General features: G+C 45.7%; 2 protein-coding genes across 6 annotated transcripts; both read left to right on the forward strand.

The window, feature by feature from the left end:
• The first annotated feature begins 13 nt into the window (after positions 1 to 13).
• svopl (SVOP-like) lies at positions 14 to 6,701 on the forward strand. Its single transcript, XM_058624926.1, has 16 exons — positions 14 to 125; positions 906 to 1,053; positions 1,233 to 1,324; positions 1,764 to 1,862; positions 2,305 to 2,376; positions 2,525 to 2,649; positions 3,029 to 3,092; positions 3,195 to 3,320; positions 3,598 to 3,726; positions 4,180 to 4,253; positions 4,345 to 4,541; positions 4,638 to 4,749; positions 5,292 to 5,373; positions 5,459 to 5,548; positions 5,761 to 5,874; positions 5,975 to 6,701. The coding sequence occupies exons 2-16, from the start codon at positions 918 to 920 to the stop codon at positions 5,984 to 5,986; spliced, it is 1,524 nt and encodes a 507-aa protein (XP_058480909.1). The 5' UTR covers positions 14 to 125; positions 906 to 917; the 3' UTR covers positions 5,987 to 6,701.
• A 270-nt stretch (positions 6,702 to 6,971) lies between these two features.
• On the forward strand, positions 6,972 to 22,855 carry mical3b (microtubule associated monooxygenase, calponin and LIM domain containing 3b). 5 transcript variants are annotated; one of them, XM_058625586.1, is made up of 34 exons: positions 6,983 to 7,089; positions 7,911 to 8,267; positions 8,357 to 8,564; positions 8,650 to 8,763; positions 8,848 to 8,949; positions 9,062 to 9,217; positions 9,511 to 9,611; positions 9,693 to 9,950; positions 10,037 to 10,152; positions 10,238 to 10,364; positions 10,440 to 10,533; positions 10,613 to 10,760; positions 10,844 to 11,040; positions 11,127 to 11,242; positions 11,307 to 11,369; positions 11,451 to 11,597; positions 11,721 to 11,798; positions 11,888 to 12,001; positions 14,102 to 14,267; positions 16,301 to 16,407; positions 16,871 to 16,943; positions 17,091 to 17,256; positions 17,666 to 17,889; positions 18,040 to 18,108; positions 18,275 to 18,874; positions 18,950 to 19,020; positions 19,141 to 19,215; positions 20,194 to 20,244; positions 20,333 to 20,578; positions 20,683 to 20,776; positions 20,852 to 20,896; positions 21,145 to 21,244; positions 21,355 to 21,428; positions 21,738 to 22,855. In XM_058625586.1, the coding sequence occupies exons 2-34, from the start codon at positions 8,004 to 8,006 to the stop codon at positions 21,896 to 21,898; spliced, it is 4,725 nt and encodes a 1,574-aa protein (XP_058481569.1). In that variant the 5' UTR covers positions 6,983 to 7,089; positions 7,911 to 8,003; the 3' UTR covers positions 21,899 to 22,855. The 5 variants fall into 5 exon arrangements, 4 of the variants coding, with proteins under 4 accessions (XP_058481572.1, XP_058481571.1, XP_058481569.1 ...); XM_058625587.1 differs by having other exon boundaries at positions 21,145 to 21,228; positions 21,738 to 21,830; XM_058625588.1 differs by lacking the exons at positions 17,666 to 17,889; positions 18,040 to 18,108; positions 18,275 to 18,874; ... (7 more) ...; positions 21,355 to 21,428; positions 21,738 to 22,855 and having other exon boundaries at positions 6,973 to 7,089; positions 17,032 to 17,183.
• The last annotated feature ends 630 nt before the right edge of the window (positions 22,856 to 23,485 follow it).

Genomic DNA, 23,485 nt, shown 5'->3' on the forward strand with positions numbered 1-23,485 from the left:
TGTAGGTTACCTGTGCAGGTGAACAACATCGCGGAAGCAGCAGCGGCGGCAGCAGCAGCAGCAGAGGACCGAGTGTTAATTGTGAACGCGGATCATGAAAAAAGCCGAGTTAAATCATTAACCAGGTGAGTGCAGGCAATTACGTCACATTTCTGTGCCCTCGCGCCGTCATTTCAGAGATTTCTGGGCGGCGTCGGTATGCAGACCTCGGGAGCCACCGCTACGCCAAACTCCGTTCACTTTTTTGTCGATTTAACGGTTCCTCCGCTCCATGACGTAAAAATGTAATTGAACACGTCAACATTCGCTAAGAGGCGTCATTAAAGAGATTCCCGGTGTATTCGGCTGTGACACAAAGGCCTCATTTAAATTTCAGTCAAAACTGGTGTGGTAATCCGTTTCCGTTTCATATTATACAAACAAAGAGCACGTTGCTTCGGGATATTTATTATAAAAATAATATAATCAATCAATCATAAAGTTTCACGCAGCCTCTGGTTAAATATTAGATGTAAATAGTGTTTTTTGTGTGTGAGTTTTGGGTTTAGACTTGTTTCCTTGTTTCTCCACTTACAAACCTGTTCGACGGGTGGGTCAGAGGTCAGGACCGGAGGTGACAACATGATTTAAATAGATTAGAGAAATCTGTCAATGTGGATAATTATCATGAGAAAATGTCAAATTAGGTAAGCATGATGATGATGATGAAAACAGGCCCACACAAAAATAGAAATGTAGCAAATCTGGGTCTAAACATTTGAGATATATATATATATATATATATATATATATATATATATATATATATATATATATATACACACATATACATACACATACACATGTATGTGAACTTTTGTGATGTTGATATTGCCACGCCAACTTGGCGTTTGTTTATTCCGCAGTTGCACGGTGACATGAAAAGACGAGAACGCGCGATGAGCGACAGCATGAAGATGCAGCTGGTGAGCGCCATCCACCTGCACGAGGTGGAACTGCAGCAGAGACCTGCGGACGACAAGCAGCACGCGGTGGACCACAGTGGCGACGATGGTGAGTCTGCGATCCGTCGTAAATAATCACGACTGCACTCGGTCTCTCACCACAAGATGGCAACAGAACTTGACTGTGTGTGTGTGTCTGTGTCTGTGTGTCTGTGTCTGTGTGTCTGTGTCTGTGTCTGTGTGTGTGTGTGTGTGTGTGTGTGTGTGTGTGCGCGCGCTTTGCTTCAGCTGATCCCACGTACACGGTGGAGGACGCCGTGGAAACTATAGGCTTTGGTCGTTTTCACGTCATGCTCTTCATCATCATGGGGAGTTCAAATGTGAGTTCTTTCTCTCTCTCTTACACACACACACACACACACACACACACACACACATGCATTGGCTTCCAGGTTAAACAAAGTCTGATCCCTAACCTTAACCACACCCAGTTAATGCTTAACCACAGTTCATATTAGGATTAGTCCTGAATTTAACCGGTTCCTCAGACAGAAATGAGATTCTGCCTTATCAGGACCAGGTTTTGGTCTCCATGAGGACTACTGGTCCTAAAGAGGTGACAAATGTCGTAGAATAAACATGAAAATGTACGTGTATGTTCAGCAGATATTGAAGTTATATTTAGGAGTAAATATGATATAGTTGTGTAATGTAAACAGTAGTGGGCCGAGGGTAGAGCCTTGTGGAATCCCAGGACTGTGTTCTGTCCAGTTTTTATAATATATAATACAAAATATGTTTTTGTGTGTGTGTGTGTAGATCATAGAGGCCATGGAGATCATGCTGTTAGCCGTCGTTTCTCCTGAGATTCGCTGCGAGTGGCATCTGAAAGACTGGCAGGTCGCCCTCGTCTCCACGGTGAGTCTGTGTCTGTATTGATGTCTGAAAACCTGTGTTTGTGGGGTCATCTTGTCTGGGCCCCTCACGTTTACAGGGATTTTTCAGGGTTAAAACCTGGTTTTAAGGTTAGCGTGTGTTAGGGTGTGTCACAGCTGCGTCTCCTGATAACCGGTATTTTCAAATGTGCCTCCTGAGCGGCTCACGTGATGTGGAAACCCGTATCCATGCACACACATCAGCATGTAGACCGGCAGACAAGGGAATCAAACCTCAACCTTTTGGTCGGAAAAAAAACAAACTTTCTCTACCGCTGATCTACCCCATGATGGAAAGCCCCAACATGATATTATCTGTTCTGTCTTTCTAAGAAGTTCAGGATGAAACATTAATTTTTCAAGGTTTTTGTTTTGATGATAACGTGTGTGTGTGTGCGTGTGTGTGTGTGTGTGTCCTCTCTCAGATGGTGTTTCTTGGGTTCATGCTCTGTGGCGCTCTCGGAGGATACATTTCTGACAGATACGGACGCTGGAAGGTGAAACGCTGTTGTGTGTCTGTCTGCATGTGTGCGTACATGTACGTGCTGTGTATATTTGTGCATGTATGTACAGTGTATGTGTGAGCAAACCTTCTGTGTGTGTGTGTGTGTGTGTGTGTGTGTGTGTGTGTGTGTGTGTAACCAGGTGGTGTGCGGCGGCTTCGTGTGGAGCGCTTACTTCTCTTTCCTCACGTCCTTTGCTCCGACGTACGGTTGGTTCATCTTCCTGCGCAGCATGGTGGGATGTGGGGTCGCAGGAGTGTCACAGGGGTCAGAGGTCACGCACACACACACACACACACACACAGAGACAGACAGAACACCTTCCTTCTAAATGATCAGTTTACTGAAGGTGTTTGTCTCAGCTCGTCTGTCTTTATTGCTATTAGTACCTTTATTTATAGTCTCATAAATATTACAATTGTTCAATATTTGGTGCTGTAGAATAAACATTAAAATATACATGTATGTTCAGCAAATATTGAATAAGTAAAAGATATAGTTGTGTAATGTAAACAGTAGTGGGCCGAGGGTAGAGCCTTGTGGAATCCCACTTCTGATGGCTGGACTGTGTTCTGTCCAGTTATACCATACTGTGTGTTATGACAGTGACGCTGTATTATGTAACATATAATATAAACCTTTTCAGATTCGTGTTGAAGACGGAGTTCATCCCGGCCAAATATCGCGCCTATCTTCTTCCTCTGGCCTCCGTGAGTCTGACTTTACATCGTGGTCCTGGTCTGATGTCGTGATGATGTTTTACGTGCAGCAGATCTCCCAGCATGCTCTCTGTCTCTCTGTCTTTGGGTCAGATCTTCTGGATGATCGGCTCCATGCTCATCATCATCCTGGGGATGCTAGTGGTGCCAACTATGGGCTGGAGGTGGATGATCCGGATCTCGGTGGCTCCGAGCATCATCCTCATCTTCCTCTTCAAGGTCAGACACCATCACACGTTTTCTAGTCGCCACTACCCCGATTTGTGTCCAGTGCGTTCGCTAAATGCCGGGTTTCCATCATGATACAATACGGTACAATTTGGAGCTGGTTATTCTGTTGCTCTTCTGAATGGAAATGCAAAAAAATTATGTACCGCTCCATGTGGCGGAAACCTCGTCTGGTCCTAGACTTGGACGCCACTGTTTTTAAATCTTTATGTCCCAAACGTCAGTACCTGTGTGTGTGTGTTGATTTTATCGTTGTTGTTTGTATCAGTTTATTCCAGAATCGGCTCGTTACAACGTGTCGGCAGGAAACATAGACGAGGCCGTTAAAACTCTGGAGTGGATCGCAAACATGAACCGAGTGTCACTTCCTGCGGGACGACTAGTGGAGAAGGCCGAGGTGCACACACACACACATTAGTGAACCTTCACCCTTTCCTGTTCAAACCTCCTTAATTTATTTAGTTTTTAATATAATTAAATAATTCTAATTCACTTTATTTTATAAGACACCCACAAGTCAAACAGGTGTGTCCTGTTTGTTCAGGGTTGTGGAGATAGTGGGTCACATGAGCATATTCACTGGTGTGTATTTTCAGTCCAGGACGACATTAAACATGAGCGGCCACTAACAGCTGCAGTGACCTGTGTTCGTCAGCAGAGCGCGCTGTTGTCACTCACAGAAAATCCAGTGTATTCACACTAGTTTGTGAAGCTACAGCCACTCTCAGACTGTACTGTGCCTTAAAAATATGAACTTACAATGAGTCTTTCTTTTCATGATAAAACTGATTTTAAGAATTGATACCTCCTATAATTATAAATAACAGTTTAAAGTGTCTCCTCTCAAAAGGAATCTCGAGGCAGCTGGAGGATTCTGCTCAATCCATCGTTGAGGCGAACGTCTCTGCTGCTCTGGTACTCATGGTGAGGTTGTTTTTGAAACTTTACTTTTACTCCCCGCACTCTGTTTTTGTCCCGGTAACGTCTTCACACCTCTGACCTTTGTGTCCGCCAGGTTCGTGGCGTCCTTCTCGTACTACGGCTCGGTGCTGAGCAGCTCGGAGCTGCTGGAGAAAAACCTGCTGTGTGTGACGGACGCCGACCGCGAGCATCAGGTGAAGCACCAGCACGTGGACGGACTGTGCTACTGCATCCCGTTCGCATTCGCCGACTACCAGACGCTGCTCATCAGCTGTCTCGGAGAGTTTGCGTGTGAGTTTTTCCGCCGTCTTCTGACTCTGACGTGGTTCTGGTCTTGGGGTCTTGCTCGGGACTCTGTCTCACCTTTGTGTCCCCCTCCCCCCGCAGTGATTCCTTTAAACATCTGCCTGCTGAACGTGTGTGGACGCCGGAAGACTCTGACAGTGCTGCAGCTGCTGGCGGCTATTTTGTTCATGATGATCAGCATCTGCACCACCATGTGAGAACTTTGAGACTCTTCTCCGTCCGCTAGTCCAGTTCGCTTTTATGAAAACCCCTGGTCTAGTACTGGTTTATGAGGTCCTGAAGTCCCACTGTGACGTTCTGCTGTCTGAGGACGAGCAAAGTTCTTGTTTATTAGGACTTTAAATTTTACGTTACATTTTACACTGCCCTACATACCTCGTTGCCTCTTTTGTGTTGGTATGTAAATTACACAACACTTCCTCTAGAGGGCAGTGCCGAGTTACAGGCGTCAACAAACATTGTGACCATTGATGAGGAGATTTTATATCTGCTTATATATTTTGCCGCATAGCCCTTGAATTAAACATCCCCAAATACTCTTCTTGGTTGTTTTCCTGGCTGATTGGACTCTATACTGCCTCCTATCTCCATTTCGCCCGTCATCGTAAGTTCTCCTGCGACGTGCACAATGACGGACGAAATTAGCGCAAAGTACGGAGGAAAAAGGCTCCGTCCGTCTCCGTCTTTCCGTGACCAGGTTTATGAGGACCTTGTTTTTTTGTCCTTTCTCTCCAGGTTTGGCTTCACTGTGCTGCTCTTCCTCCTCCGGTCTCTGGTGTCCATGAACTTTAATGTGGTTTACATTTACACGGCTGAGGTTCGTCCACACTGGTTTTCACTGAACTGGTTTTCACTGATCAGGTCTCAGGTAATGGACGTTTGGTTGTTTTTTTCCTCCTCAGGTTTATCCGACTGTGGCTCGGTCTCTGGGGATGGGTTTCTGTACGTCGTTCAGTCGCATCGGAGGAATGATCGCACCGTTTATCGCACAGGTGAGTTTGTGACTTTATTTACATGCTCGTCAAAAGTCAGATAATTCGGTTTTCTTAATGTCACGTAACGCGAAAAGTCGTGTACTCTGGAAGGGGTCCAATTGCTCGTCTTAGTCGGACTACGACCGTAGCCTGATTTAAACTGTACATGCAAACGTACTGACTGTGATACATTCAGGTGTCAGCCGTGTGTAACACCATGTTGCCTTCAGGTGCTGATGTCTCAGTCCGTGATTCTGGCTCTCAGTCCATTCGCTGTGACCTGCGTCATCTGCGCTCTGGGAAACTTTCTACTGCCAATAGAAACTAAAGGGCGCGCCCTGCTGGTGAGTATCATTCAACACTTTGAACAAACTGTATTTTATTTTCAATCATTAACAGACTAAGTCTAATTTAATTTTCTTTTCTCATTTTTTTCCCCCGCAGCAAAAATCTTGACAACGTCCCGCAAACGAGATGTCTTTTCTGATTGTTCAGGTCACATGTGCAAACATATTGAATGTAATTAATATTAAGTGTTTATTACTTTTTATTTTTATTTTTTAGAAATGATTTAATTTATTTATTAATGAGAATAGAGAACACAGCTCTATGTGGTTTACTTTTCATAAATCTTTGTTAAATAGCTCTATATTCTAAACTAGAGGCTACATCTTCTAGCCTCTAGAAGATGTAGAGGCTAGAAGAGCCCCCCCCCCCGTCCCTTTCCCTCCAAAAAAGAGAGGGAAGGGAGTGCTAATGAGAGCAAAGAACAAGATGTTAGCCATTATAGCTAAAATGTAGCTAAGTGATATTCACTAGTTAGCTAAAATCATAGCTAAAAGCTACCCAGAAGATACTGATGGTTTGCTAAAAGTTAGCCAAAACCTAGCTAAAAGTAAGCTAGGGGTTAGCATTTCAGCAGCAGCTTTTTTACATTTTGTACTGTTACAAACTTTTTGACCACGATGTCCTTCTGTATTAAAATGACTAAACATAACATTGTGTTATTAGATAATTTACTCTTTTGGGTTTTTAGTTTATTGGACATTTGAGATATTTACGGGTAAAAGAAAAGCTGTTTTGTTGATTTTCAGAACGTTTACACGTTTATTTCCATGACACTGTGTAAGGAAAAGACAAAACTATTGCAATTAAAAAAATTCAAGTCAAATGTTTGTCATTTGTTTCTTTACCTACAAAAAACGATATTTTATTGTTTATTTTTGAATGAAAACACGATTGGCTCTGCTTATCAAAGGACTTCTGCCTCTATTTTCATTGTTATGAGTGTGTGTGTAATGACGCTGGTGACCTCACTGTGGCGCCGCACGTGCTCAAGATGATCTCTAACTTCTGATCTGTTAATCTCGTTAGCTCAGACACTCCACTCCGTCTGTCCTCAGGGGGGCGGAGTGTGTTGTCCACTGACCCCACCCTTGACCTTAGAGACTCTGAGTGTGTGTGTGTGTGTGTGTGTCTTTGTGTGTGTGATTAACGTGGATTAGCAGCAGCAGCAGTAGATGCAGCCGAGCAGCAGACGGACGTCAGCTTTTTGAGACGTGAGTAAACACACACACACACACATATATATGTGTATATATATATGTATATGTATATATATATATATATATATATATATACATACACAAACAGTGAATATTAAAATTTTGTCTGTGGGTCTGTTTACATATATATGTATATAAATATATATGTATATCCTCTGGTGGACAGTTGTTTGTGTGTAGTTTTGTGATGGTGTACAAGCATGTAACCACGGCAACATGAAGCTGCAAATTTATATTACATTTTTATTTTCTTATGAGACTTTTTTATGATCTTGTGTGTGTGTGTGTGTGTTGGTACTTGGTACTGATGGATCGACTCTCTGTGAGCTTCTTTGTTTCCATTCACACTGATGTAAATGAGAACTGGTCATGTGACCAACTACAGTGATGTCATCAAACACTTATTAGACTCTCTCACTAGGAGATTACTAGTCTTACTCATAGTGTAAAAAATAACTAAATCAGGTTTTAGTCACTCCTAAAACTTTGCGTACAGCTTAGTGATGACTAAATATTTAGTCCTACCCCGCCCTGAGCTGAACAGGGCTCTAGCCAAGACCATGACACTGGTCCATGAACCAAGACTTTGACCATGACTGCTGTATAAAGGTTTTAATCTCAACAGGAATCTGTTGTCAGTGGGATTATCATGTTAACAGGATTCTGGTGAGAACAGGGTTTTATTTTGGCTTTGATCTGAAAAGGTTTCAAGAGTGGATAGTGTCTTCAAATGTGAAGGGATTCTGGTGTGAACATGATCCTGGTGTGGTTTGTCAAACACAGATCTGACTTTTTTCTACTTCCTGTCCTGTCAGTCTCTCTCCACCTGGAGGCGAGCTGGAGTCCACTTGTGACATCATCAAGAGGTGACGCCCTTCCCATGGTGACCTGCTTCCTCCAGGGTCACCATGGGAGACCAGTCTTACCCAGAGTGCCGTGCTCAGGAGCTGTTCGATGAGTTTGTGTCGGCGTCGACCTGCAGGGTGGCGCTGCGCTCCTTCAGTCAGCTGTGTGAACACCTCCAGATCGACAAGAGCGCCACCGAGAGGCCACTGTACCGAGCAATCAAAGAACGCCTCAACTACTGGAGGGCCAATGCTCTGTGGGCCAAACTGGAGCGACGGGCGGCGCAGCAGGAGTACGATAGGGGGCGGGTCTGCAGCAACACCACTGTATGTGTTACCTTCTCTGATTGGTCACCTGTGTTCTACCTTCTTTCCTTGTCCCTTAATTATTCCGTGTCTATTTTCAATGTCTCCAGTGCGTGATCATCGGGGCGGGGCCATGCGGCCTGCGGACAGCGGTGGAGCTGAGCTTCATGGGAGCTCGGGTGGTGCTGCTGGAGAAACGAGACTCGTTCTCCCGGAACAACGTGCTCCACCTGTGGCCCTTCACCATCCATGACCTGCGCGGCCTTGGTGCCAAAAAGTTGTACGGGAAGTTCTGTGCCGGCTCCATCGACCATATCAGTAAGCACATTTACATCTACACATCTACACATCTGCTCACAGACGAGGGATGATCTCATTAGCGCCCCCTGCCTCCTGTGTGCAGGTATCCGTCAGCTGCAGCTCATCTTGCTGAAGATCGCCTTACTTGTTGGTGTGGAAGTTCACGTGAACGTGGAGTTCAAACACCTGGAGGAGCCGCCACAAGACCAGAGCAGAAGTCAGCCTTTTCACCTGTTATTGTTTTTTTTTTTTTGTTTACTTGTCCTTTACATGTTTGTTTACCTGTTGTTTACTTGTCCAGGTGTGGGCTGGAGGATGCAGGTGTGTCCAGAGTCTCATCCTGTCAATCAGCTGGAGTTTGACGTCATCATTGGCGCAGACGGACGCAGGAACACACTGCCAGGTACCAGAACGTCTTCAGCTGAGGGGACTCTGAGACGTCCGGAGACATTCACATTGGATGGTGATGATGATGATGATGATGATGATAATGATGTTGTCTTGTTTGTGAACAGGTTTCAGACGTAAAGAGTTCAGGGGGAAACTCGCCATTGCCATCACAGCCAACTTTAAGAACAGAAACTCCACCGCTGAGGCCAAAGTAGAGGAGCTGAGTGGTGTGGCGTTCATCTTCAACCAGAGGTTCTTCCAGGAGCTGCGACAAGAAACAGGTTGGTTTAGGTTTACTATTGCCATGTTCTATTCAGTATGGTAGGATTTGGAATGGTAAAGTCTGGCCTGACCCAGGGCTTTACCTTGATTTTCGACTGAGAGCAGTACCTTTACTTGGTAGGCGGGGTGTAGGGTGCGTCCAATGGCTGCATCAGCGAGATTGATGCGTTCCAACGACAACAAATGATGTCATCAGACCTGACACAACAGACAACAATGGAGGACATACCGTACTGACCCATTCCACCCAATGGAAACACAGCTTATGATTATATGTGTGTGAATTCATCAGGTATCGACCTGGAGAACATTGTCTACTACAAAGACGACACTCACTACTTCGTAATGACGGCAAAGAAACAGAGTCTGTTGGAGAAAGGCGTCATTTTACAGGTACGACACGTGTGAAGGAATAAAAACAAGATGGCTGTCTGGTGACAGGTTTGCTTTGCTAACAGGAAGTGTTTCCTTCAGGACTTCGCAGACACTCAGCAGCTCCTCTCTCAAGGAAACGTGGACCATGATGCCCTGCAGGTGTACGCCCGCGAGGCCGCTGACTTCTCCACCAATCACCAGCTGCCGTCTCTGGACTTTGCCATGAACCACTACGGTCAGCCCGACGTCGCTATGTTCGACTTTACCTGCATGTACGCATCAGAGAATGCCGCCATGGTCCGCCAACGTCATGGACACCAGCTGCTCGTGACGCTGGTGGGGGACAGCCTACTGGAGGTGAGACAGATCTAACTGCCTTCCCTGTCTCACTGTCAGTCTGTCTTCCCGACCTTCTCTGTTTTACTGTCCCCGTCTTTCCACAGCCCTTTTGGCCCATGGGGACAGGTGTAGCTCGTGGTTTTCTTGCTGCTTTGGATTCGTCCTGGATGATCAGGAGTTGGTCTCGGGGTGGAGCTCCTCTGGATGTCCTGGCAGAGAGGTAAGTAGACACACCTGGACATTGGGAAGCACCTGTCCTACTAGTAACTCGTGGAGACAACGAGTCCTCGTTCTCTGTCTTTCAGAGAGAGTCTTTATCGTCTCCTTCATCAGACGACTCCGGAGAACATGCAGAAGAACTTCAGTTTGTTTTCTGTGGATCCAACAACACGATACGTGAACGTCCACCGGCTGATGATCTCACCTGCACAGGTAAGTCACACCTGCTCAGGTGTGTCATGTCATGTGACGTCGTACTGCTGTTACCTTTTTAACTCCTGTTTACAGGTGAGACACCTGGTGGACCCTGGGGAGGAGGTGGGGCTTAAAGCACACTGTAGTGACATCATCCGGCTACCTTCACCTGGACTCTTCAGAGAAGGTGTCAAGTTTAACTCCTCCCATTAATGTTGAGCTCCTCCCACTAGTACAGCTTTAATTTAGTTGTGTTCCTCGTACAGAGTCGTCGTCTCGGACCAATCAGCTGCTGACCTGGTGCCAGGAGCAGACGCGTGGTTACCGTGGCGTTGCCGTGACTGACCTGACGACTTCCTGGAAGAGTGGCCTTGCTCTGTGTGCTCTGATTCACCGCTACAGACCAGACCTCATGTAAGCTGATTGTGGATTTGACTCCACGGAGAGGAAGGACACATTCGCCTGAGCTTCTTTGTTTGTCCCGCGTTTCACCTCAGAGACTTCAAATCTCTCGCCGAGTCTTCAGCTGAAGAGATCACCTGCCTCACCTTCGACGTCGCAGAGCGAGAGTTCGGGATCCCTCCTCTGATGACGGTGGACGAGATGTCGCGAGTCGGAGAACCCGACTCCCTCTCGATGGTCATGTACCTGAGTCAGTTCTACCAGTTGCTCAAAGATGCACCGCCCCCTGCTGGTGAGATGCCGCACCTGCCTCTGAAAAACACGTTAACTTCCTCAATTAAGAATTTAGGCCCATAAGAAATGTTTGTCTTGCTTCAGGTGGTCGGAGTCACGGTGCTGATTTCAGGTCAGGTGACCTCAGGTCAGCTGTCATCACTCCAGCCTTCGTCCTCAGCAGACTGGGACACAGTCCGTCCAGGAGGAAGAACCCGAAGGTTTGTTTTAGTTTATAAGTATGTTACGTTTCTATATTCAGGGGCTCATGTTGGGACTTTGCAGGAGCTGAGAGACTCTGCCGTGAAGAAGAGGAGGACCAGCAGCGCTGCTCAAGAGCAGCAGGAGGTCGGTGTTTGGTTTCCAAAGAAAAGTTAAAACATAAAAACTGTATAAAGAATGTATAAAGACACGTCGTCTCTTCTCCAGTCACGTGACTGGAACGGGGGCGTTGAAAACCAGGTGTGTGACGAGGTGTTGGTGGGCGGGTCCAAAGTTCGTCTGTTAGCCAATCAGCTGCAAGCGAGGCTGGACAAGAGCTCGTCGTCCTCAGCTTCCACAGGTTCACGTCACCGGGTGAGTTCTGATCAGGGACTGATTGTGGCGGTGGAAAGACCCCGTGTTGATCTTTGATGCTGACTCAGCAGATTCATGTGTCATCAGCCTCAATGTTTGTGTCACTTCTCGTCTGACCAACAGGGGGCAGAGTCGCCTGGCGTCAGTCCCTCTGAGTCTGCTGACGCTGCTGATGCTGCTCAGCCGATGCTGTGGAAACCGGTAAATGCAACACAGCTAAAGCCCCCCCCACACACACACACATAAGTGTGTTCTGACCCCTGACCCCTGTGTCCTCCTCCTGTCTTCAGAGGAAACGGACTCTTCTGCAGGAGCAGTTGAGTTTTCGCTTCAGGGAGAAGATCAGGTGTCAGAGTGGCGCCCTCAGCAGGGACGAGCAGGTACGCCACTGCAGTGCATTCTGGGTGGGTGTGTGTGTTACAGGGCTCTTTCCTCGGGCTATTTTAAATTTCTGTATCACCAGCCTTTGTTTTCAGGGAACACTGGTTCGTGTCACAAGTCTCAGCCTGCAGCACTGACTGCTGACTCTGCACTTTAGCTTCTGTTCACGGTCTGCACGGGTCACAAGTTTATCCAGTTTATTACAAGTCATTTAGAATTGCCTCGTGCCCTGTCGCCACAGTAGATCGTCTGCCTCCATTTTGTCCTCTTTCTTCTGTCCTCTTGTCCTCCTGGACGACATCCATTAACCTTCTCTGTGGTCCACCTTTGTCCAGTATAATCACTGTCCCTCCTCTGCACGTGACCAAACCATCTCAACCTTGACTCTCCTACTTCCTCTCCAAACCATTCAATATGAGCTGTCCCTAGAATATGCTCATTTCTGATCCTGTCCGTCCTGGTCACTCTTCAGCTCCGCCAGCTCCAGCTCCAGCGCCTCCTGTCCTGTTCTCACCACTGTCTCCCCTTTAACTTTAGCTTCTGTCCTTTGGATTTGACACAAATTTTGTCAGTATCTAAGACTCAATAATCTCCCGGACAGACGGTGGTGCTATTTATGCCACATTAGTACTGGTGTCTAAGGGGGTTTCAGTTTACTCCCCAGCTATCATGGCAAACAAACTAAACAGATAAGGCTTACTTTGCTTAATTTAGCATCTTTAAATGATAAATCGTCCATTTTCTACCACTTTATCCTCCACGCGAGGGTCACTGGGGGAACGGGAACCAATCCCATCTGACGTAGTCCATCACTGGGACAACATATAGTCCTTCATCCTCACAGTCACACCTGCAGTCAATTTAGTGTGTCCGCTTAGCTTAATCCCCAATCTGCATGTCTTTGGACTGTGGGAGGAAGCGGGGGTTTACCCAGAGAAAACTCCAGTGAAACCTGGGTCAGAATCGTTGACCTTTTTGCTCTGACGCAACAATGCTAGCCACTGCACCGCCATGTGACCCTAACTAAAGACAAAAAGATAGTTACAACTCAACAAATCAGAAGACGCATGTGATGGAAAACAAGCTCCTACTTTGTACTTGATTTATACCATCAGTAAATTTGTTCTTAAGGAGTTCTCCAATAGAACATGGTGTCAATTTTGTTAATGATGTTCCCATTTAGGGGAAAATAGATGAGGAAGTACGGGATGGATGAGTGTGACAGCTGGTATCGTCCAACAAGAACTTGGGTTGCCGATGACATCTGAGAACTTACGGTTACAAAAACTGACGAGACATCCCTGAGGATTCAAAACAGGAGCTTGTTTCTCGATCACAAGACTATGTTTATTTTTGTATGTTTGGTGCTTCTGTTGTTGCTAAAGGAGCTGCAAGCTAACACTCTTTATGGATAAACGTATAGCATCACTTTTTTTTTTACCTTATATAGAGACAGAATCTTCTCACGGTTTTGGATAAAACGGTACCTGGCAAAGAATCTATTTGAGCCACCACTGCCCCCTACTAGAATGGAGTGGAATAGAACGTGTGATCAAGTACACGTGTGGAACGTTGGACCCAACGTTAACCACGAGTATCTGGATTGGATTTGCACCGGTCAGCGGACGGATGTGGACAGACTTTATGTCTCTATGCACTGTAAAAAAACAAGCTGATTAAAAAAGATCAAACGCGCAGACAGATATGACTCAGGATAACTTCAACATGACCGAGAGAACACTGCATTCTCACATCTAAGATCAGTTTAGTTTTCTTTTTGGCTCCTCTGTCTGAGTCGCGGGTTTCCCCCCACCCTTCAGATCCTCCCCTAAACTTTGGAGGAGGATTTGAAGGGTGGGGGAAACCCACGGTTTTGGACTGGGCCTGAGGACTCACATGGACTCTCTGTCGATCCACAGAGTCTGAGCCTGAGGGGCAGACTAAAACAGCACGGGTCGGATATTATTTTTATCATTATTATTATTATTATTATTTTAAATCTGTCTATGTATAAGACAAAAAGAAAAGTTGGATCTGGATCTGGAGTTGGACGACTTCTTGTCAGAACAGTGTCAATTGTCACCATGAAATCTCTGGTGTCTTCTCGTCTTGTGTGTCCACAGCAGTGTCCAGTAGAGGGCAGTGACATCTGTGTCTTCTGTAAGGACAGAGTGTACGTGATGGAGCGTCTTAGCGCCGAGGGATTGTTCTTCCACCGCAGCTGTTTCCAGTGCGACGTCTGCAGTGACACACTGAGACCAACGGGGTACGCCTTCGACCAACAACACGGTCAGTGCCGCACCGAACGCATCACTGTCAGAATCAGTCCAGTCAAAGTTCTTTTCTTTGTTACGTGCCCACCAGTGACACCTGGTCCTGATAGCGTAACTTTTAGCAAAGATGGCGGACACTGTTTACATTCTGGGAATGAGGTCCCGTCCACCTACGAGTGGGTCTAAACAGCGCGGAATTAGCGTTGCAGTTTCGGACCAAGGCGCAGACCAAGTGACCAAGTGTCACTGGTGGGCACGCGGACCAAGTGACCAAGTGTCACTGGTGGGCACGTAGCAAAAAAAAAGAATGAAGATATTTCTACACTCAGAAATACTACCCCTATTCTAGTAATACAAATCGGTGAAGTCAGTCAGTCAGTCAGTCAGTCAGTCAGTCACCATCTACCGCTTTATCCTCCGCCAGAGGGTCGCGGGGGGTGCTGTGCCAATCTCAGCTACATCGGGCGATAGGTGGGGTACACCCTGGACAGTTCGCCAGTCCATCGCAGGGCCACACATAGATAGAGACAAACAACCATTCACTCTCACACTCACTCCTATGGTCAATTTAGAGTGTTCAATTTACCTAATCCCCACATTGCATGTTTTTGGACTGTGGGAGGAAGCCGGAGAACCCGGAGAGAACCCACGCACACACGGGGAGAACATGCAAACTCCATGCAGAAAGGCCCTTGTTCCAACCGGGGCTCGAACCCGAGTCTTCTCGCTGCAAGGCGAGAGTGCTAACCACTACAGCTTTGTCGTCATTAGCGGTCCAAACTGTTCTCAAGTGACGTTAGAATTAACGGAAACCGACATATCAATGTTCATTGATACTTTGGTTCTGACTGATGAAGAACTGGGACCAATTTAGTCCGGGTTCTCGGTACCAGAGCTGTAGCGATAGGGTAGGCAAACTAGGCAGTTGCCTTGGGCCGGAGTTAAGGCTGGGGGGCCCCCAATGGACAACTGATACACTACATTAAACCAGGTTGTTTGGGATACCACCTAAAGTGGTCCCCAACTAACCCTATGTATACTATCTCCACAAGGCCAATTTAGTCAGTTAGTTAAGGGCGGGGGCCCAATGGACAACTGATACAATGCAACATTAAACCAGGTCTCTGTAAACTATACAGAGAACAACACAACGTCAAAGAGTTCATACACATATGTGTGATGTGTGACGGTTCAAAGAGGAACCCCCAACGTCCCACTTTGCCTAGAAACGGCTCTGAACATGTGATCGGGTTGAAACTGTTTTTAGTTTTTGAGATGTGTGGAAAATGGAAGTTGTTATTGTGAAAGTTGTAAATGCAGCAGCTTCATGGAACAAATGGATGCCACTGATGTGCACAGTTTTCTCTTTATCTCTGATTTATCAGCTGATGATTGTGTGTGTGTGTGTGTGTGTGTGTGTGCATGTGTGCCATTGCCTGTGGTCATTTGTAATGTACAGATATTTACAATTCAGCTCTTTGTCACACTGTTAAATAACGTGACACATTTACACACACACATCCACACATATTGTACATAATTATACGCGAAGACACTCAGACATAATGTCCCCTCTCACCCCTTACACTGACCATTACCTTAACCCTTAACTTAAGCCTAACACAAACCCAAAGTACACACGGACACACTATCTTCAAGAGTGACAACAAAGCCTTAACCATAACCTGTTATTACCTAACCTTAACCTAACCATAATCCAAATCTTGGCCCTAACCATAACCAGTTCTTCAGTAATGAGGTTCTGCCTCATTAGGACCAAGTTTTGGTCTCCAAGAGGACTACTGCTCCTGATGAGGACAGATTTTATGCCAGAGAAGCACACATGCACACAGGGTTTTTATTGTGTGTCTGAGCTTCAGGACAAACGTTTCTCTGCGTCCAATCAACAGTGCAGATGTCACATGACCAGAGTAAGGCGGTATTGATTTGAACTTGATATAAAATCCTGTGGTGCTTTGTTCACTGAAGAAACTCTGGAAATCAGCGAGACACATGTCTATCTCAAGCCTGTCCTCATCTCTGTCTCAGGGACATTTTACTGTCTCCACTGCTACGAGCGTCGTCTGAGCACCACCTCAGCGAGGAGGAGGAGGACGACCACGTCGGACAGAGCGACTTCACACCGAACGTCCACGGTAAGAAAACAAAACATTAAATATGTAAAGGAAAAGATTATCTGCTTGAAGTTTTACACTGTAAACAATTACAGCGTGAAAGACTCTCGACATCCTTGTGATCAATCGATCAGTTATAATAAATGCAATTCATTTCTTAGAAAAATAATCTTCTGAGTTTTAGACCAAACATTCACAAAAAATTACAATTATCTGATCACACCTGTTCACACATGCCTGTACTTACATCTGTTCTCACACCTGTTCACACCAATTCTCTCATACCTGTACTTACATCTGTTCTCACACCTGCGTTCATATACCTGTTCACACCTCTGTTCTCACACCTCTCTTCACATCAGTTTTTACACCTGTTCTCACATACTTTTTCATATCTGTTCACAAACCTGTTTACACCTGTTCCCACATTAACGGTTCTCACATCTGTTCTCACCTGTATTCCCATCTCTCTGTATTTCCGCAGGTGTCTCTAGGCTCCGCCCCCCACTCTGTGTCCACTGACTCTGTGCTGTCAGTAGGGCGCCGTCGCTCGTCAGGTCAGCCCTCCTCACCTGTCGCCCTGTCGTTCTTCTCATGTGTTCACACTGAGCGTGGTGGTTAAACTGGAATCACTGTGGGCTTTAGTGTGTGTGTGTCTCTGTGTGTGTCTGTGTGTGTGTGCGGCTGCGTGTGTGTGTGTGCAGTGGTGTCTGTGATGGTGGCGACACCCGAGCGCATCGAGCTGGAGAACTGCAGGCGGAGCTCGACGCGGCTGGAGGCGGAGCTGCTGGAGGAGCCGGAGGAGGTGTCTGAGGAGATGCTGAACCAGTTCAACCTGAGTCTGGACCAGAAGCACAAGTCCAGGTCCAGGTAATACTTGCTTAAAACCTGTGTTGGTGACCAGGTTCTGACATCTAATTGCTAGTTTAATTAATACAAGACAGACTTTACTGTGCTAGCATGTAAGAAGTGTCGCTAAATGCCCATTAATCAACTTTAACAAAACAGAACTCTTTCCCATCACCAAGTAACTAAATATGCAAGTCATAAAAACACCCACATTGTGTTAGCTTAATATGAAAACCCACAGTTTATAGTTTCATCCCTACTGCATGGACTATTTATCTAGCAAGTTAAGGGGGCGGGGCTTAGCCAGACTTTCTACATCTGTTTGACGAACAATGATATAGCTTACCTTTTGAGGTTTTGCTGTTGAGACTTTTATATTTAAATAATATTAAGCCAAAACTAAGTGCTAAGAAAAAATTTCTGTTTTTAGTTCTGAGTCTGAGATCGAGGACGAAAAGGAGGAGGAGAGAGGAAGAGGAGGTCACCACCGTGTAACGTCAGAGGAGGCCAAAGCTTCATGGAGGGAAACTTTGAAGCTTCACCTGAACAAGCGAGACAACCAGGAGGAGGAGGAGGAGGAGGAGGAAGAATTAGAGGAGGAGGAAGACGACGATGAGGAGGAAGAAGGAGGCAGTGAGCTAGAGACCAGTGATGGTGAGTCTCTCAATCCTCCACTTGTTTCCAGTGGTATGTGTCTCCCCCTGCTGGTAAAAAGCAAGTACAACCCCTGGTCTTTGAGTTATAATGTGTTGTGTACTGTGTGTGTGTTTGTGTGTGTGTGTGTGTGTGTGCCCCTGCTGGTAGAGGGCGAGTATAGTCCCTGGCAAATGGAGCGTCACTCAGGCCTGTGGCTCCTGTCAGAGGCGGAGTCAGGTAGACACACCTTTGTCAAGTGATCAGATTAAAAGTGTAGTTCCATGTGTTTACATTTGCATTTCTTTAGAGTTACATGTACCTTTTATTTTATCATCATTTGATTTTTTTTTTTTTCGTTTTTGTGTCTTCCTCGTTCCCCCTTCACTGACTCCTCCCCCCTCAGAGGATGGGTTACTTCCTCTTGTCTCCCGCAGTGTCTCCTTGGTGGCAGGAAGTGATATCACAGGCTCTGACACACTTGCGGCGCCTGACTTCATCTCCAGTGTACGACCTGGCATCACTTCCTCCACGCCTTCATCCTTGACCCCGCCCCCTAGCACCACCACACCTTCTACCGCTTCATACACTACACCTGACTCCACCCACCACAAAGGCAGCGACACAGCTCCGTCCACACATACCACATCTGCCATTGTCATGGAAACAGTTGCCCAGAGACACAACCCTCAACAACCTGCTGCAGATTCCTTCAGCTCTGAACTGCCTTTAAAGAGGCCCCTCCACCCACATGACAAAGGGGCGGGGCCAGATGAGGTGGAGTCAGATGGTGTGAGGAGACACCCCTTCCCTCCTCTGCAGGGTGGAGGCAGGGCGCTCCTCCTCCACCTGAAAGGGCTCAAGGAGGCTCCGCCAACTGGACAGGGGAAGGTTCATGGGGGTGGAGCCAAAGCTCTGTGGCGATCTGTGTTCTCCATAAACAAGGAGAAGAAGAAAAGAGAAGGATCTTTGAAAAATAATTCAGCCAATCAGAGGAGAGCTATAGGTGATAATGTCACAAACACACATACAAACTCTTATGTGTCTGTGATGATGTCATAATACTACTTCCTGTCTGCAGCCTTAACAGAAGAGTCCGATCTGGACTCATCCACATTGCTGCAGAGGTGTTCACTGACCCCGAGGAAAAATGTAAGAACCCAAGACACAATGATGATGTCACAGTGAAGCAGACAGCCAATCAGAGTATGAGATCAAAACGACCTAAACACACCTTTGTAACAGTTTAAATCACCTGTGTGATGTTTGCAGCTGCGACTGGAGCTGTTCGACCTCACATCTGAGATCCAGAACGTCACAATACAAGAAGAAGAAGAGGAGACAAAGGTACAGGATATTTTATCCAGAATTCCTAGCTGCAGAGTGAACTGCCAGACTAAGCTGATGCTGCACTCACACATACGTGTTGAACTGCAACCTGACTGTTGCCTTGTCTGATGTCTGGCACTTTCGGCAGTTAGTATACTGACTAGTGTAGTCAGTAATGCCTAACTTTGTAGCACAAGGTCGAGGGCACCCAATAATGATGGACAACCATTATTGGGTGCCCAGCTAAACTGCCGGGAACAGGGAGAATGGAACTCTGTTTGGACGTTAAACACAAACATGTTTTAATTAGGCCAGCACCACCTCATTCGAGATTGGGTTGCGGGAGTAGAAGCTCTGGCAGAGAGCCCCAGACTTCCCTTTTCCCTGGCGAAATAACTCTGGGGGCTCCCCAGGCACTCCTGGGCCAGCGAGGAGATATAATCTCGATGCCAGGATCACCTCCCTACAGGGGTGATCTGGTGGCATCCTTACCAGATGCTCGAACCACCTGAACTAGCTCCGTTCTACACAGGAGCAGCGGCTTTATTCTGAGTCTCTCCCGGATGACTGAGCTTTTCACTCTTATCTCTAAGACCCCAGCCACCCTTCTGAGAAAACCCATTTCGGATGCTTGTACCTGCAATCTTGTTTGGTCCTGAGTCCCCATCCACGACTCTGATGGTCAGTCATCGTGTCCGACAGAGTTGGTGGTGGTTGTTGTTCAACCAAAGGGGTTGTTAATAGGATTTGATTGGTCATTGAAGTTTGTGGTGCTTTTTGGAAAATGTAACATTTCCTCTGCCATGCACAGTGCAAGCAAAGACAAGCAACTGAGCCACAATGTAGTTCAGCTACATTTAAAGTGAGTGTTTCAGATGAAGCCTCCAAGATGTACGTGAGTGCAGCATCAAACCTTTAGTCTTGGTCCTGGACCTGTTTTTTTTGGTCAATTTCACGGTTTTTCTTCATGTTTCTTCTTCATGCTTGTCATCTCAGCCTGCGTACGTTCCTCATGCTCTGGCTTTTAAACGATCATATGCTATCAAGGTACCGCCATGATACTTTTCTGCCTCTGAGGTCTCAGATGTTGCCTTGTGGCTCCAGTCTCATGTCCCTTTTGTTTGTGTTGTTGCAGGGATGCCCTGTGAAAGACAGAGTCCCCATCCAAGACTCTGATGGTCAGTCATCGTGTCCGACAGAGTTGGTGGGGGTGATTGTTCAGCCGAAGGAGCCGTCTAGTCTGAGTGTTAAGGAGGTCATGTTCCAACGGGGACAAGAGGACGAAAACGAAGACCTGGACGCCAAAATCACCCGACGAGTCCAGAGAGTCGCTCGACAACAGGCCAAACAAGAGCAGCTGAGGAGACTGCACAAGGCTCAGGTGAGTTCACCAGAGGTACCAAGGACCAGCTCCTCAAATCTGAACTGTGAGGCTGGGATGGAGACCAGCAAAGGGCAGTAGAGGTGACCCGTCTGTCATTTCAGATCATCCAGAGACGACTGCAGCAGGTGGAGGAAAAACAGAAACAGTTGGAGGAGAAAGGAGTGATGATGGAGAAGGCTCTGAGAGGAGAAACTGGTACAAACACACACATTTTATATCAACATACTATCAAGTATATATTATTTATACACTGTGTGTTTGTGTTTGTAGATTACTGGGCAGATGACAGTCCACAGGTTGACCTTCATCTCAGAGGTGTGTTCATCTTCTTATTCTCTGCAAGAAACACACTGTGTTTATCTTCTCTTGCTTTTAGATATTGGTATACTCTCTCTTTTTTCTTTGGGACTTGTAAACCATCTCTTGACTCTTAAGGACTTGGTAAAACTGACTCTTGGTTCTTTACATCTTGGTAAACTGTCTCTTGTCTCTTCAGGGCTTGACAAAACGGTCTGATGTCTGTTTAGGACTTTTAAACCATCTCTGGTCTTTTGTATCTTTAGGTCTTGGTAAAGTGGATGACCCAGGTCTGATGCAGCAGTGGTTTGAGTTGGTTCAGCAGAAGAATTCTTTGGTTCAATATGAATGTGAGCTGATGATATTGTGAGTCTGTTGCCTTTGAGCTCTTGTCCATCAGAACACTTCATGATCAGGATCTGACCTGTTATGATCCAGATCAGGGTGTATACTCACACCTGTCTTCTGGGTTTCAGTGCCCGAGAGCTGGAGCTGGAGGACCGACAGAGTCGCCTGCAGCAGGAGCTCAGAGAGAGGATGGCTGTTGATGGTAACACTTGTTAACTTCCTGACAGCTGACCCTCACTTCCTGTCAGCTGACACTAGCTGTGTCCCAATTCAAGCAACCAACATTTTGCATGAAGATATTTGTGTTCCCACTTAACAATAAGTTGAGATAGAATAGGTCCATATCTGTTGCTATACAAGATGATATGGAAATCCTCCATAGACCAGACCATCTCATTTTGGTTCACAAATTTGAATTCATGTCTTCTTTTACGCTAAAAGAAATGTTCTTGTCTCTTTCTATCCTCTGGTTTTCTGGTCCTGGCATCCTGTCCACCATCCTGTACCACAGATCACCTGAAGGAGGATTGGCAGCTGCTGGAGGAGCGTCTGATCCTGGAGGAGATGTTGGATGTTGTGGAGCAGAGAGACTCTCTGGTGTCCTTGCTGGAGGAGCATAGACTACAGGAGGGACAGGGAGACCTGAACCTGGAGGAGGTCACAATGACCTAAAGACTAGGGCTTACCTGAACCTGGAACTGGTCTATATCACTTTGCAGGTACTAAACCTGATCCAGTGGTCTGCACATCAGGAGAACCACAGTGTCCACAAGAGTTTACTTCAGAGGCCCAAAGCAGGTTTAAGACAGGTCATACCTGGCAGAATAAGACATACACATTCATAGACTGTGGACATTCAATAAGTCCCTAACTCTTTGGACATAGTCCTGGTCCCAGTGGACAAAAACCTTGACCCTGATCCTTTGGACATAGTCCCTATCCCACTGGACATAGTCCTTGTCTTTGATCCTTTAGACACAATTCCATGTCCCTTTGGACATAATCAAATAATTGATAACTTCATAGTCCATGATTCACAATCCCTTCGACATATTCCCAATCTCTTTAGACATAGTCCCTGACGCTAATCCTTGGAACACATGCCATGACTTAGAAAAACTGGACCCAAGTCCTGATCCAGTTATGTCAATCATTTGAACACATTTGGTGTTGCTGTAGTTTAGTAACAACCACCAGGAGACGCCAGTTACTTACTGTCAGTCACTCACCTTATGTTCAAATGTGTGAGGCAGACCGTATCATGGTTTTTTTTTATTATTGATAAACTGGTTGCGAACTGCTAATAGCTGATGTTTACAAAGAGCTGCTAACTGCTAACGATTGAAGTCAAAGTAACTTAAATCCAAGTAACCGAGAAAAATAGTTTCAGGTTTAAGTTTTTACCACATTTAAAACTAGGTTTAAAACAAAACTAAGTTTAAACTCAATTTTACATGTCAGATTACGGGTAACCATCTGTGCTCAGTATTAAATGTGTCTTGAAATGGTTTCGGGTTTTTTTAAAATATTTTTGTGTTTGTTGATCGCCTGTCTGCCTTAATAAGTGATTATTGATTGTGTTGTAATAAACCTGATGTTCTGGTTCAACAGAAACCTCTGTGTCATTTTCCTGCTTGTTTGTTTTTTGTAATCAGTGTTTTTATTGTTCGTTTCAGGCAGTTTCTTTAGTTATGATACCTTTGCCACCGCCGTGAGAACCATGTATGAATCTGCAGGTTCAGGTTGAGACACAAGAAGTGGACATTTACACCATCTTCTTCTTCTTCTTCTTGTGTTGCTAGGCTGTAACACTTCCTGTTACATCTTCATGTGGGAAGAGAAACAGGTACAAGAAAACAAATCAGGAACAGCTACAAGACGATGCAATTTTCCATCAAAGTTTCTCTTCTTTTCTCTGATCTTCATAGTAAGTTCATAGTAAATATAAATTCAAGTTGAAATTCAAGTTTAAAACTAATAATAAAGTGAAGTCCAGGTTTGAAAATGAGACACATTTTGGATGCATTAATATACTTCGACTTTTATTGGACGACATTGTAAAGTATGACTTTTTTGACACATTTTAGTCATAAAAGTCATACTTCGGTATGTCGTCCAAATTTAGCCAAAAAGTCATATTTTAGTATGTCCTCAAAATTTTGACAAAAAAGTCATACTTTAGTATGTCCTCAAAATTTTGACAAAAAAGTTGTACTTTAGTATGTCGTCCAAATTTTGACAAAAAAGTCATACTTTAGT

This window comes from Solea solea, chromosome 3, assembly GCF_958295425.1.
Source record: "Solea solea chromosome 3, fSolSol10.1, whole genome shotgun sequence".
In the NCBI taxonomy this organism is placed as follows: domain Eukaryota; kingdom Metazoa; phylum Chordata; class Actinopteri; order Pleuronectiformes; family Soleidae; genus Solea; species Solea solea.

Excerpts from the sequence above, each read along its gene's own strand:
- mical3b (XM_058625586.1), top strand. The coding sequence starts at position 8,004 with ATGGGAGACCAGTCTTACCCAGAGTGCCGTGCTCAGGAGCTGTTCGAT. Across the intron at positions 11,370-11,450 it reads CTGCTCAAGAGCAGCAGGAG|TCACGTGACTGGAACGGGGG; the intron begins GTCGGTGTTTGG and ends TCTCTTCTCCAG. Across the intron at positions 17,257-17,665 it reads AAGCACAAGTCCAGGTCCAG|TTCTGAGTCTGAGATCGAGG; the intron begins GTAATACTTGCT and ends TTCTGTTTTTAG.
- svopl (XM_058624926.1), top strand. The coding sequence starts at position 918 with ATGAAAAGACGAGAACGCGCGATGAGCGACAGCATGAAGATGCAGCTG. Across the intron at positions 1,054-1,232 it reads GGACCACAGTGGCGACGATG|CTGATCCCACGTACACGGTG; the intron begins GTGAGTCTGCGA and ends GCTTTGCTTCAG. Across the intron at positions 3,093-3,194 it reads ATCTTCTTCCTCTGGCCTCC|ATCTTCTGGATGATCGGCTC; the intron begins GTGAGTCTGACT and ends TCTTTGGGTCAG.